Source organism: Nuphar pumila, chromosome 7, assembly GCF_984573655.1.
Source record: "Nuphar pumila chromosome 7, dmNupPumi1.hap1.1, whole genome shotgun sequence".
In the NCBI taxonomy this organism is placed as follows: domain Eukaryota; kingdom Viridiplantae; phylum Streptophyta; class Magnoliopsida; order Nymphaeales; family Nymphaeaceae; genus Nuphar; species Nuphar pumila.
In genome coordinates this window covers 38619643-38634446 of record NC_143255.1, presented here as the reverse complement: position 1 = coordinate 38634446, position 14804 = coordinate 38619643, and the positions used below count along the sequence as shown (strand labels likewise).

General features: G+C 37.0%; 2 protein-coding genes across 2 annotated transcripts; one reads left to right on the top strand and one right to left on the bottom strand.

Annotated features, from left to right (window-relative positions):
* Nucleotides 1-5098: 5098 nt before the first annotated feature.
* Nucleotides 5099-6919, top strand: LOC149831976 (ribulose bisphosphate carboxylase small subunit, chloroplastic-like). The gene is made up of 3 exons (XM_090014235.1): nucleotides 5099-5337; nucleotides 5479-5610; nucleotides 6519-6919. The coding sequence occupies exons 1-3, from the start codon at nucleotides 5143-5145 to the stop codon at nucleotides 6750-6752; spliced, it is 561 nt and encodes a 186-aa protein (XP_089870361.1). The 5' UTR covers nucleotides 5099-5142; the 3' UTR covers nucleotides 6753-6919.
* Nucleotides 6920-11513: 4594 nt separating this feature from the next.
* LOC149831975 (metal tolerance protein 10-like) lies at nucleotides 11514-14023 on the bottom strand. The gene is made up of 4 exons (XM_090013128.1): nucleotides 13772-14023; nucleotides 13562-13642; nucleotides 12576-12806; nucleotides 11514-12021 (listed from the first exon to the last, which is right to left on the bottom strand). Exons 1-4 carry the CDS (start codon nucleotides 14021-14023, stop codon nucleotides 11677-11679), a joined length of 909 nt encoding a protein of 302 aa, XP_089869254.1. The 3' UTR covers nucleotides 11514-11676.
* Nucleotides 14024-14804: the final 781 nt, after the last annotated feature.

Sequence of the window (14804 nt, the reverse complement as noted above, 5' to 3'; positions counted from 1 at the left end):
CAGTTCCACCGCCATCATTAACATGTTCCTTGCCCATGCAAAAAAAGTGGTGGTTGAATCTCTATGCAGTCTCAAGAGCTTTAGAAGGTCATGATTTTCGAGTGAAGGTTGAAACGACGGCGATGCAGCTCATGCTTAAATAGGTTCAAGTGTGTGGGTTCCTAAAGAATGTAATCACATTCCTAGAAATCTAACATGAATTAGGAATCATGGACGAGTAGGGATCCAAGAGTGGCAAGCGCCATGGCTATTTGACACAAGCAATCACATGACAACATTTCATGTGGGGCCTGCACTATATAGTTGTGGGCCTATGCAATACTGTCATGTGATTGACTAGTGTTATATAGCAATGGCACTTAGTTGCTTTTTTTTTTATGTATATTTTATATTTTAGAGGTTTTGCATTTAATTAATATTTTATAATTTATTGAGTGAATGCATATTAAATCTGATTTGTTTTTATATATGATTTAGAGTTTAAGTGTTTTGCATTTTAATTGCTAATTTTTTAATTTATTGAATGAATCCATAGTTTTCTTTGAATACTTATTCTATAAAAACTTTGTATCTTTCTTCAAACTGGTTGGAGTCTGCCTAACCCACCCCAACTTGCCAATAACACAAAAAAAAATTTGTCCCTTACACAATCTGAAAAAACCTCTCACAACCATCTGATTAGGTGTAAAGGTAAAACTTGTTTGGAAGTCTTAAGGTTTCAACAACCTTGTCAATGTGAATTCAAGATGATTTAATATCGTAATTGGTTTAATTTCTCGTGCATATAGCATTTAGTATTAAGGGCATAACATTGAATTGTCTATCTATTTTATAAATAATTTTTTTCTCTCAAAAAAATAAATTAAAGACAACATTACTTGGTGGCATCACACTATTCATGGATTGTAGTAGTATTGGGTGTCTGAGTATGTGAAAGGCTTGCCAGTAACTGTTGGAAGTACGTTAGGCATTGTTAGTATGTCATGAACCATGTTAAAAAAATACAGGTATAACCCAATTTGCACTTCAAGTTCAACGTACAAGTTTGAAAAGTTTTTGAAAAATAGCACAGGTAGGCACACAACATTTAGTTTTTTTAATAAATAACAAAATTAAATTATGATATTTTGATATAAAAATATATTTTTATTAAAATATTATGAAACTATTTAAACAATTTTTGTAGGTGAATGTGCGTGCATCAACATTTAGATTCTCATGAAGGCTAAACAAACGTGCCCATAATCTTGCACGGTTGGACCTAAACATGTCATTTACCTATGACAGGAACGTGATTCTCATTTTGCTCCCATGTTCTCATGTCTAAGCAAACACGAGAAAATGGGACATGAGAGCCTCTGTTTATCCTTTTTTTTGGAAATGAGAGTCCATTTCTCATTTGCCATGAGAATCATTATTCTCTAATCTGCCCCCATGCGATTCCAATTCAGCGGATTCCATTTCTCATTAGAAGTGGACTCTAAAATGGTGGGGTCAAGTAAACATGCCCTACACGATGCAACTTTTGTACAGAATAGGCTGCCAAAGAGGAGTTGTCTTACCTAAACATATGGGAGGATCAATTAATTAAGGTCGGCAATAACCCTAGTCATGTAGGGACACTTTGAGATTCTGTCGCATGTAGCACAATGGGTGTAGGAGTTCACACCTAAATATTGTAATCCTTCCATTGTACATAAATGTTAGGCTATCTTTGGCATTAAGCTTGAATGTTAATCCTAGGATGAAATAGTATTCGATGCAGTGAGCCATATATCCGATGTGTTTTTAGGCTTTGGTTGGTGGACTTAAAGTTATCACTTATTCAACTTCTTTTACTCTCTATTTGGAGCCTTGATTTGGAGGTGTGTTGTGGTTTTCCCAACATCCTCTGCTGTTTGGAAGAAGTGTGTTGTGGTTTTCCCAGCAACCTCTGTTGTTTGAGAGCAATAGCGTTTCAAAACATTGCATTAGGAATGGAGTTGGCAACCAACACCATAATTCAACACAACTCACGAGGATTTTTTGACAACTCCATCCCCAACACCACATTGGCAAAATCACATTTTGCCAACACATGCAGATAGTGCTTCCATTCCAATGCAAGGCTCCCAAACAGAGGTTAAAATTAGGGATCACCTCTTGAAACAGTCTTTCATTCAGGCACTTCTCAAGAGGCTAGGTATGAGAGCTCTTACATTATGGATAGTCAGGCTGAATATGTGCATAATGGGGGATCAGTAGGAACACCATTGCCTCAATCAGTTGAACAGCCCCAACACAAGAGACCTCCCTTTGATGGCACTATGAAAAGAATAAAAGATTCTCTAAAACTGCTTTGGAAAAATGAGACACATATATATTGGGGCTTTAATTATTTGCTAATCATTTCCAGTTCGGTAGTTCTGTCTATGATTTATCATTCATGAATGTTGATAGCACCTTTCCATTTTATAGCACCTGAGGATGACATAGCCATAATGTTAACATTGAGGCTTTAAACAAGTAAAGACTTATAGTAGATACCTAGGCATCCAGAGATGAGGAAAGGGCATAGCAACCGATGAAATGCTTGGAACGGTTGAAAATGAGTTGCATATAACATGCAAGTGTATTCACAATTAAGGCAGTGGAAAGCCCTCTTTGGAAAGTAAGTACCAGAAGGTGCCGCACCTGGTCTTTATAACAGTTTCCAAGAGCTAAAAGTTTCTGGTGAGAAAAAGCTGCAGATTACAAAGTTTGTGTTGAATAGGACACTTAAAAGAGGTTTATCTACAAATGAAAAAAAAAAATTAAAGAACTGTAAAGAAAGAAAAGGCCATTAATTGGAAATTGCAGTGTCTTGGACAGCACCTTGGGATAGTGCATGACAATCATAGAAGTATGGATGATAGAGTGATGGACTCGCAGCATAGACTTTGACAGAAGATCCAGTGATCGGACGAGTACCTTGCATCAGTGCAATCAATGGATGCCAGGCATCCAACTGTGGGAGGAGCTCTAGGCAACGGGACGGGATGCATGGCGTCTAGACATTCGGCCAAGTATGTACCTTTGCATGGTACTGAGCTGAGTATTGGATATGCTCTCCTAGATTTTACACAATGCAACCTATTCCTTGAAATGTGCAAAGTTAACAGATTATTCCACTTCTTTTCCCATCAGTTAATATCCAGTGATGACCACACCATGAGTGGATCCTTTTGGGAAAGGAAGAACTGGGGTACTGCAAAAATGTGACAAACAGTTGAAACATATCTAACTGAGGGCCTAATTGGTGACTCTCATACAGTACCAAACAGTCAAACCTAATATGAATACAATTGATGATCAACAACGAGTAACAACTCAAAACAAACATTACACTGGACCAGCAGATGACGTCTTAACTATGCATCCAAAATCATAGGAAATTCCTCTTTGAATGGAAGTGAATAATTGGTCATGAAATAAGTCATCTCGTGGTTTTTATACAAGTCATCCTCTAGTTTAGGATGGTGGGATCCAAAAGGAAAAGGTATGCAATGGTTACCACAAAACGTATAAGTGGTTTACATGCATCTTAGCCAGATCACGTTTCTCAATCCCTCCACAGGATCCAGCTCTGGCGGATGGAGCGCATGAATGCAATGTGCTAGGAGATTTGGGCCACAACATAAAGGGATTATCCACACATTTTCATCAATGAGGGAAAGCAGAGAGGAAGCCCATTTGTATTGTAACAAGGCACATTTTCTCCACCACAATTAATTTTATTGAATTTACAAGGCAACACTTCAGCTAATGTTCATAGAGCATTCGGTGTTTCCAACATGTAAATGAGCACGCTCTTTTATATATATATATATATATATATATATATATATATATATATATATATATATGCTAAATGAAACATGAAAAATAGGTTTTTTGGCTTCTTCGGTGTTTTTTCGTGGCTCCCACCACATAAATGTGTTGGGCATAGTCGATTTACTAGAAACCCATACCTGGATCATGTTTTTTCGATGAAAAAAATGATATTTAGAGCCTTAAAAATTTATAAATATTTTAGACTGTTGTTTTTTTAAAAACTTATATAAACCCACCCATGTATCGGAATGGAACACTTTGAGAGCTTATCCATATAAAAGCAAGTATATAGATCACATCTGTCAGAATTTAAAAATAAAACAAAAAAAGCCCAAAAAATCCATTTAGGATGTTTTATTTAGCATATTTCACTTAAAATGTATATATATATATATATATATATATATATATATATATATAGAGAGAGAGAGAGAGAGAGAGAGAGAGAGAGAGAGAGAGCTTCAGTGACAATCCACGAAGAAGAAAGGTATATGAATCCCTAAAATTGTAATGGTGTAAATCATAGTAACAAGCATTTTAAAAAAGTTAGTGGCCATTAAAATATCGTGTCATTTTCACGTTTCTTTATTTTATCACTTTTTGTTATTAAATTTTAAGCAAATATAGATAAATTAAAAATTAAACTATAATGGAAAGAACAAAAGCATTTGAATAACATGAAGAGAATATAAAATAGCAATTTTTTATCAATACTACGCTGCTATAAATGTAAATGTAACGATAAATTCATGATTTTTCAATTCAATCTATAATCAGTATCATGAAAATATTGTGATATTTTAGCAGTTCACAAAACACCACCAAGCTGACACATTTTCTCAGGATACTTTCAAATGTCGCCAGGGTACGGCCAAGAAATAGTACCAAATGTGGTCCTAAACTTTAACAAAATACAAATGGGTAGGGCTAAAACTTTAAGTCGAGCTAGGGGAAGCTGGCCACCTGTCCTGCACATACTTACCTCGTCGACAAGATAAGATGCATGAGCTATTGACACGTGGCACTCTGACATTAGGGTGTAACGATAAGGATATCATCCGGATAGTCTGTCCCAGTGTGTGGCCACGGTGGTGAAATGTCATCACCTTAAGATCCAACGGTGAGATTTGTCTCAAGATTGGCAGGATTGAATGTGGGCCGTAGGATGTACAGCAAAGCTGGAGGAGGGGAGAAGCAAGTTATATATAGCAAGCAGCAGCAGGGCAAGGTCGCTTAAGCACAGCCAGCAATCCGAAGCGCTCGAGTTGGGAAGGGAAAGTGAAGCAAGGAATGGCTTCCTCCATGATGGTCTCCTCCACAGCCATGGCCTCGACCGCCGCCATCAACAGGGCAGCGCCGTCTCCGGCGAACTCGGTCATGCCCTTCAATGGGCTCAAGTCCTCTTCAGCCTTCCCCGTCACGCGCAGGCCTGCAAATGACCTCGCCAAGCTCCCCAGCAATGGTGGCCGTGTGCAGTGCATGAAGGTAAGACTAGAGAACTCAAGTTTTTAATTGTCATTTGAAACCAATCTTTTTGGTTTAGTTGCTTGGTATAGGCAGAATTGAGCTTAAGTGTTGATGTGGGTAAGCTGCTGCTCTTTTCTGTGTGTGTGTGTGTGTGTGTAGGTGTGGCCACCCTATGACGTCAAGAAGTACGAGACACTTTCCTACCTTCCTTCTCTCACCAACGAGCAATTGGCCAAGGAGGTTGATTACTTGCTCAGGTCGAAATGGATTCCCTGCTTGGAGTTTGACAGGGTGAGTCTCTCTCTCTCTCTGTGTGTGCAAATATACAAAGGCATTCTTCTGGTTTACAGAGCGTAATTGATTTCTTAGAAGGAACTATGCAAATTACATAGCGAGGGATGGTATGAATTAGAAGTAGAAAGCTCCCCTGAAAAAGAGGTTGGGTGGTTAACTGAGAGACCAGTGGTGGGAAAATCTTTCACCTTTGCCTGAAAATAAGTACTTTCCTATCATGGATTCATGGGTGAAACAGAGGGTCATAATGTGAGGCGCGTATGTTTTCTTGGGAAAGCACACTTTGCATAGGAGAAAAGGCAGTCGCCTTTCGGGAAAGATTTTCACCCGAAAAATACACAATGCTTTTCACTTGCTCCTCCTCTGAAACTAACTGGCGTTAAAAGTAATTGACACTTGTCTTTGTCATGGATAGAAACTTTACTCAGGGAGTAGGTAGTCCAAAAAGCTTTTGGATTGCATATTGTCGATACTACCACAGATCTGAGATCCCTAGGGATGAAAACGGTTCAGAAAATACACTGGGTAGTCGGATCGGTCCGGATCCTGGACAGCCAAATTTACAAATGCCCATTCCTGAATCCAACCCATTTGCAACCCTAGAGATCCCTCGTTTGCTTCAGAATTGGATCCCTATGCCAGACCCGACCAGTTCTATGGGGCAATCAAACGTGCCCTTGGGGGGTCACCTTTTGAGCTCCATAGGGATTATGCCAAATTATATATTTGAGTTTGGTTTCAATACTGGGCTGAGATTTTATGTCAAACTGTCAACTCCCAACTTAAAGTGTGGCTCTATCCACATTATGCAAATGCTTGGAGTTCATGAACTTGGGCAGACATTGATAATGTGGAATATATGCCAATCAAGTAGAGTAGAGTAACCATGGTTGGCAACTTTGCAGCAAGGTTTCGTCTACCGTGACAACTCCAAGGTTCCCGGGTACTACGATGGCCGCTACTGGACAATGTGGAAGCTGCCCATGTTTGGCTGCAATGATTCTGCACAGGTCTTGAGGGAGCTGGAAGAGTGTAAGAAGGAGTACCCCAACACCTTCATCCGGATCATCGGCTTCGACAACGTTCGCCAAGTGCAGTGCATCAGTTTCATTGCCTACAAGCCCCCTGGCTACAACTAAGGAAGAGAGAGCACCTGCTCCAGCAAATGGTTGAGAATCGTTGTGTTTATTTGAGAATATTAAACCAAGACTGGTGCATGTTATGTTCTTGAGTGATCAAGCGTTCCGGCTATGCAATTGTTGCTACTCTTTATTAATAATTTGAAAATGAGAAATCGTTTTCTTCACCTTTTATTTACTTGATTCTCTCGTGGGTACCAATCAAGGATATGATATGAAGTATTGGGAAAATGCACTCCCTAAGGAAGCAGTCCTTGGTGTGGGAAGCATGAGGAAATGCGCTTGACTCTGTTTGATAGGTGGTAACTGAGGGGAGTTGCTTGGCTGTGTTCTTCCCCTCATTCTATGTGAACAAAGAGAGGCCTTCAAACAAGATAGAGAATGAAAGAAAATTGTGTAGCCTAATCTTTGAAAGAGTTTAAGGTGGTACCAACAAAAATTGGTTCCTCTAATTCTTTCCAAATCCATTCCTTGACATTTCCTTCTTAACTCAAAACCATCAAATTCCCTCATTTATCATCTCCCAAACCCAGCTTGAAGGCAAAGTTGATGGATTCAGATTCGGAGCTTGTGCCCAGGATTACACTTCACCTTCTTTAAAACCGAGAGATCACTTTCTCTCAAAACCAAGAAAAGCGCAAGAGAGAACCTCTCTCTCAACATCAAGAGAGACCTCACCTTCACACTCACATAGGTAAGTCCAAGACTGTAAACATTTTTGAAACACCAGAACTATAAGGTTTATGGATCTTATTAAGAGTTCATTTTAAATCTATACACAAATTTTGAGTATTTGACATAAGGAATAAGAAAAATTAAGTGTTCAATCCAATCACTTAGTGACTTATTTTTTCTATCGAACTACTAGACTTTATTTGACCCTTATCATGTGGTTAGGTATTCATCAATGATAATGACTTAAACACAATTTATCAAGAAAGCTTCTTTATCAACAAATCGGCTAAATTTTGATAAGATTTTGCATACTCAATAGAGATTACTTCTTGCTTGAAAAGTTGTTCACATAATTATGCTTTAAACTAATTTTTTTGGATTTTTCACCATAAATATTGCTTCTTGCTCTATATATAGTTGTTTGTTTATCACAATACATAGCTATTGGGGGTACCAGCTTATCTTCTACTGGTACTTCATTAAGAAATTTTTTAGTTATTCAGCTTTCATACTAGCTGTAGAATGGGTTATCATAATTTGTTTCTTAGATTTTCAAACAATTGTTTTAAATCCAACTACTTATAGATAATGATTTATTAGAATCAAAATTTTAGTGTGTATCACTATACCCTTCAAGTAAAGTAAGTTCTTTCTAATAAAATATCTCATAATCTAGAGTTTTTCTCAAGTACTTCAGGACTCAATGAATGATATCTCAATGCTCTTGTCTTGTATTACTAATATATTGGCTCAACTTCCTCATGAAAATTGTTATGTCTAGTGTAGTTTCATTCATAACATAAATAAAACTGCCGATAATATTTGCATACTCTAAATGAGATGTGTGTCTTTTAGTATTAATCGATAGCTTAACATTAGGAGCAAATGGAATAGCAACAAACTTGTAATCATAATGATTATATTTTCATAAAATTTTCTCACTATAGTACGATTGAGTTAATGCATATTCATTCTCATGTCTAATCAACTTAATACCAAGTATTATGTAAGCTAAGCCCATATCTATTTCATATGAGTGTTTTAACATATTTATTATGGATCTCAGATTGGATCTAAAAACTAAAAGATATTTAAAATTTGAGTAATTTGAGAAAAAATAATAATTAATATTTGTTATATATAAATGCTTTAATCAATGTCATATTGAATTTAATTATAAAAGTTTATCAAAAATTATGGATTTTAGCCTCAAATATGAATCCAAGTATGAAAAAATATTTAAATTTTGGGTAATTTGAGAAAAAATATATAAAAAAAACTATATACAAATGCAAAAATTATAAATAAATCAAAATGCAAGAAAATAAATCACAAATAAACCAAAAAAACCCTAAACTAAAAAAGAAACCATAAAATCAAAGAGAAAATAAAATATAAAAAGTCATAATTCAAACCCTATTAAAAGATCAAAGAAAAAAAAACCTAATCAAATTAAGTATAAGAAGCCTTAATTAAAGAAATTTGATTCAAAACTTTAATTAAAAAACAAAACTCTAATCAAATTAAATATCAAAAACCTTAATTAAAGATAGTTGATTCAAATCCCTAATCAAAGAAAATCAAAGAAAAAAAACTCTAATAAAATCAAAGAAAAGCCCCAATAAAATTAAATAACAAAATCTTTAATAAACAATATTTAATTCAAAGCCCTAATCATTGAAAATCAAAGAAAAAAATCCTAATCAAATGAAAATCAAAGAAAAAAACCTAATCAATGAAAATAAAAAAACTAAACAAAGAAAAAAAACTAATAAGAGAAGAGAAGAGAAGAAGAAGAAGAAGAATGAAAAATGAGAGAGAACGAAGAAGAGGGAGAGTAAAAAACAATTGGGAGAGAGAGAGAGAGGTGGACCCCCTCAGCCCAAGCATTTTTTTTTTAAGTAGTGGTGTCCCATTCTCATCGTAACACGGGGGTTGGAACTGTGAGTCCAACAATTAATGGGTGCGGCGTCCCGCGCAATGCACCATGGATCACTTTTTATGCATGTGTTGTTTTTTTGAAAAAATAGTGGGTCCCACAAAATTTATTACAACCTTTTCCTTTTTAGAGATATTTTTCCTTGTACCAAACGGGGCTAGCTAGGAAATTCTGGAAGCAAATGAAGGGAAAGTAAATCAGCTAAGGTCTTAAGGTACAAATGGATATCGGACACAAAACTGCACTGTGGCTGATCCAAAGAGTGGACTCAGTATTTGTTACCTGAACGTGCTGTGGATGTTTTTATTATGATTTTGATGTCAAAATTGTGGCTTGGAAATGCTACCTCACATTGGGCAATGCTTCTAAACATAATATGTTTGGTTGCATTGGAATTTCATGCAAATGAGGGATGCATCTCATTTGCACAGCTAACCAAACACGTGATGTGGAATCTCATGCAAATGAAAATCTCATTTGCACATCTAACCAAAATGTGATTTGGAATCTCATGCAAATAAGAAATATAATCAAGGGGCACAATCTCATCTCGATATTTAAAAACTAAATCTGAAATGAAGAGATCGAGAACAAATTGGTTTCCTGTCAATTCTTTTTGCATTTCCTACATATCAAAATATTAGATCTATAATCAAGTCTTTTTGAATCATATTTCTTCAGTTGAGAATAGAAAAGAGGTTATCCATCATAATAACCCAGACAATTAAAAAGAGAAGACAAAACAACAATCGAGTCCAAGTCACGAGACTCCAATAGTTGCATTGATCAAATAGCAGGCTGCAAAATGTGAATATAAAATAAAATTTTAATTCAATACAACCAAGCACTTGTAACTGCTAAAACCCATCATTTAGTTAATCCCAAAAATCATCAAATTGATCCAAAGCACATTCGTTGGCTTCTTGAGATCAAAAAATCAAATTACTCGTTAGATCAGAACCCCATACGGGCTAAAAATTCAACAAATCAAAATGCAAAAAGAATCAAGGCGCACAATCTCATCTCGATATTTGAAAACTAAATCTGAAATGAAGAGATCGAGAACAAATTGGTTTCCTGTTAATTCAATCATGGAATCTTGGATCCTCCCATATAAAAGGCCACCCCAAGAATTGCCTTCAGATCGGAAATTAAATACCCACAAAAGCTTCAGATTTATGTGTAGGAACCCGTATGGGAAACAATGATCAAACCGATTGATAACAAATGAAAACTGACCAAACATCTAGAATTGCATCGAGTTCAATGAGAACCGTGATCGAAAACTTACCAGTGGATGTACAAACAAGGCCAACATGGTACAAAAGAATATGCACACAAGCAAGGCTTCTTGCACGAGCAGCCAAGTTCAATGGTGTGGCTCCATGTCCATCTCTAACAATGATAAACCTTGCAAATCCCATGCATGACAGATAAATCTCGGAAGTTCAATCATACTAAACCATAAATCAAACATCAAATTTGCAAATTCTTTTCCAATTCACACTGATCTGATAATGGAAAGTACAATAAAAAGTGAAAAATTAGAAAACCTACCAAGAATCTGTAACGGGTGGAATGAGCAGCAGATAGAATGGCTTGTAGGCAATCTGAATGGTCATGATACCCAGCATAATGCAAGCATGTTTTGCGGTGTAATGAGTGGAATTTGAAGATCTATAATTTAAGATCCAAAAAGACAGGAAAGGAAAACCAATCTCAAAGAGATGCAACCAAACACCACCTTTAAAGAAAAAGAAAATTGTGTGCATATGAGAACCGAGAGATTGCATAACCAGGTTTCTTTCGAAAAAAAAGAGAGATTGGATTACCAGGTGTTCAATGCCAGATCCAAGCAATCCTAATATAGGATTCATTTTTTAATGCAAATTCACAGATCCCTTGCCCAGCTGAGGAGTCTGGGTAGAGATATGTAAATTTAATCCTTTGTTCTCTAGCCCAACCTGGGGGATCAAGCCAGAGATATGAATCATCTCAAATCCTCGGTTTTCTAATTAAAAAATAATAAAGATCATGACCAGATATTATGAGGGAGTCGGATTTATCATGCAAAGTTTGCACACACAAGTTTCTGGTAGAATGAAGTGAAGTTAGCTGTAGTTAATACATTTAGCTAGTGGCGAAACTCATGCAGAAACATTTAAAGATGTGATGACGTGAATAGTTGAAACAAAGCTTTGTTGTGAATTGTAGAAATAAAGGATTAAAATAGCACAATCCCAAACCAGCAACCTGCCACATAACAAATCTAACTGTTGTTGACAGTAGAAACTACAAACAGATGAAAGATTACACCTTCTTGTTATGCTCAGGCCTATGGCTACACTCAAAGTCTAAATGCACAAATGCACGCTCCACTTGAGGAAGCTGCTCCAGCTTCTCTTGAAGGTTTTCTCCAATGTTATGGGCCTCTCTCAAAGGCATGTCCCCAGGCAGCACAATGTCAACCTCCACAAAGTAGTGGGATCCGAAGGTGTATGCTCTTACAGTATCAATATTATTAATTTCTTCATGATGATTCCATATAAGGTATGTTAGCGTCTGCAAATACTCTGGTGGTGCTGTCTTCCCTACCAACGACCACACATTCTCTAGCACCGTCTTTGCCCATGTACCCATGGTGTAGAGAGCAATCTGCAGATCAATTTATACAATATTTGGTGACCTCAAAAATCATTAGGAACTATAATGAAGATTAGCAGCAGAAACTTAGGAAAGAAGTAGAAATATTAAACATCAATTTTAAGTAATTTGCTCAATGTCTTTGAGCAAGAAGACTAAATGGTTGCCTATAACAAAAAAGAGATAAGGCAGCGGCAACTAAATGGCCTTTAATGGTCTATTCTAGATACTTATTTGGATGTGCCTTAAGCTAATGGGGTGACTGCTAGTCCCCTGATCAGTGTAATCACTGTCTATTTAATAAAATTCTTCTTTCATTATAAAAATGAAGATTATGCATTTTTCTTATTATGGAACTAAATGGTTCGTTCAACCATACGAGTCAGGACATTGCTGGGTGATGATACGATTTGGAAATCTGATATGCACCTTTGCTTTTATAAAAAGCATCTCAAATGCATAGGGAGCACTCTGTAAACAACAAAGATGTGTGTGTGTGTATATATATATATATATATATATATATATATATATATATATTGAAAACAGTGAGCAGTGAACATTACCAATATGGCTCCAGTTGCGTCGAGCCACCAGAGGAACCTAACTGCCAAGACTGCTGTGGCTAGGCCAACTGAGTTGGTGATGACATCAAAGAAATGGTCTTTGGCATAGGCTCTAACGATCCCATTTTGGAACCTTTGGCAGTAAACCATGAGCGCAAACTTTACAACAGTAACTGACACCATGATGCCAATCAACCATCTCTCCTTTTCTCGATCCAGGGTAGGGTGAGACTGCAGATTTTCCATTTGTTAGTAAATGTGAACAGTTCCGAGAGCAGATCAGACCATATCACTTGGAAAGTATGAGAACGGGGCCCATGGACTTCTGCAACAAGTGAGATGTGTTGTGAGGATTGAATATAACTGAAGAATCAACTATATACAATATGACCTGATCTGTCCTCCATACATCCTCCTTATCACTATGCGCATGCTCACACACACAAAAGAAAAGAAACACACACAACCTTCATTCATTTGCACAGAACTTAGGCTTTCAAAATAAGCCGAAAGAGCCAAGCTCCTCTTGTTCATGCTTGCTTGTTTAGGCTCAACAGCTATCTTGGTTTCGGCCTTTCATTAGCCAAACCGAGCTGAGAGTCCCTTGTTCAGTACTCTGTCTGTTAGTCACAACTGTCTTATGCAAAGATCATATTGGGCTGTACAAGTTCATCTATCTCCTATTTGAGCCAACTGAACAGAATTATGAGCGGCTGGGTATGTCCCAGTCCTAGACTTGTATGTGGTTTCAAGTTGTCCCGCACCCAAGGGTGCCCTGTCATGGCCATGTACTAATAGAGAGATCACAACATGGATTTTATCTCATAAAATGTCGATATGAAACGGTGAAAAACATGCTTACTGATTCAAGTCCTCACACAAGCATCAGTCCTTCGCGACTATTACTGGCTGCTATCCTGGCTGGTTCCTTGTCATCGAAAAAACATGACCACTAACTAAATGGTTCACAATTATTATTAAATTACCTGTGTAATGATCTCTCGACCAGACTCCAATAGTATCTGGAAACCAAGTGTAGCCATTACTGATGCAAACACAACAATTCCCTGCAAAAGCCAGCAGGCTCCAAATATTATAAACAAAAGGAAGGATAAGTATTCCACACTAGTTCTTATTAAGACAACTAGATGCGGCGACAAAATGAAAGGCAAGGAAGGTCTGATCAAGAAGCTTACAACAGGCTGCATTCGGTTCTTGCCAATGGGATATCTGTACTGATTGGGCTTTCTCATTGCATTGGCAGTGAACCAGAGGATGAACCCAGAGAGCAAGTCCAGCAGGGAGTCAAGTGTTGACGCAATGACTGCTAGTGACTTGCTCTCCACTGATGCATAAACCTTGGCTATGAAAAGTACCACATTGGCCGCGTTGGACATGTGGATGGCACTCCTCTCCCTCCTTGCTAGCTCTTTCATCTCGTCCTTCATGCACACGGTCATCAAAATATCCAAAATATGACTTAGTTCCATGCATCGAGGGAAAATTTTGAAAAAAAAACACTTTTGTCCTTCCAACTATACTGTAAAATATTAAGAATATGGTTACAAGAAAAACAAGTCTTGCGCAGGTTAAAATAGAATTCTATTCTCAGAATATTGAATACTGATGTACAAGAGACATGTATTTATACAAACATATCCATGAAATTAGCTGGGATATCGTTATCCCAATCCTTATCACATATCCCAAATTACGATAGAGTTTATCATGATATGCTCATCCTAACATGCTCCCCCTCAAGTTGGAACGTGGGGATTGATGACGCCCAACTTGCTCCCCCTCAAGTTGGAGTGTGGGGATTGTTGACGCCCAACTTGCTCTTGAGTTAAAGAAACTGATCTTGTCCCAATAGTTTGGTAAACATATCTGCGCATTGTAAGTTTGTTGGAACAAATTGAGTTCTGATTGAGCCATTTTGATTTTTTTTCTCTTATAATGTGACATTCAATATCTATATATTTAATTCGTTCGTGGAACATTGGATTTGCCGCAATATGCAATGCTGCCTGGTTATCACAGAATATCAACACAGGCTGGAGATGCTTGATTCCTAAATTTGTCAACAAATATTTTAACTATGTTAATTCACAACTTGTGAGTACCATCAATATGTACTTTGCTTCAGCTGACGATCTTGATATTGTTGTATGTTTCTTTGTTTTTCAAGAGATTGGACTCTTTCCCAACACGGTACAATAACCTAAGGTA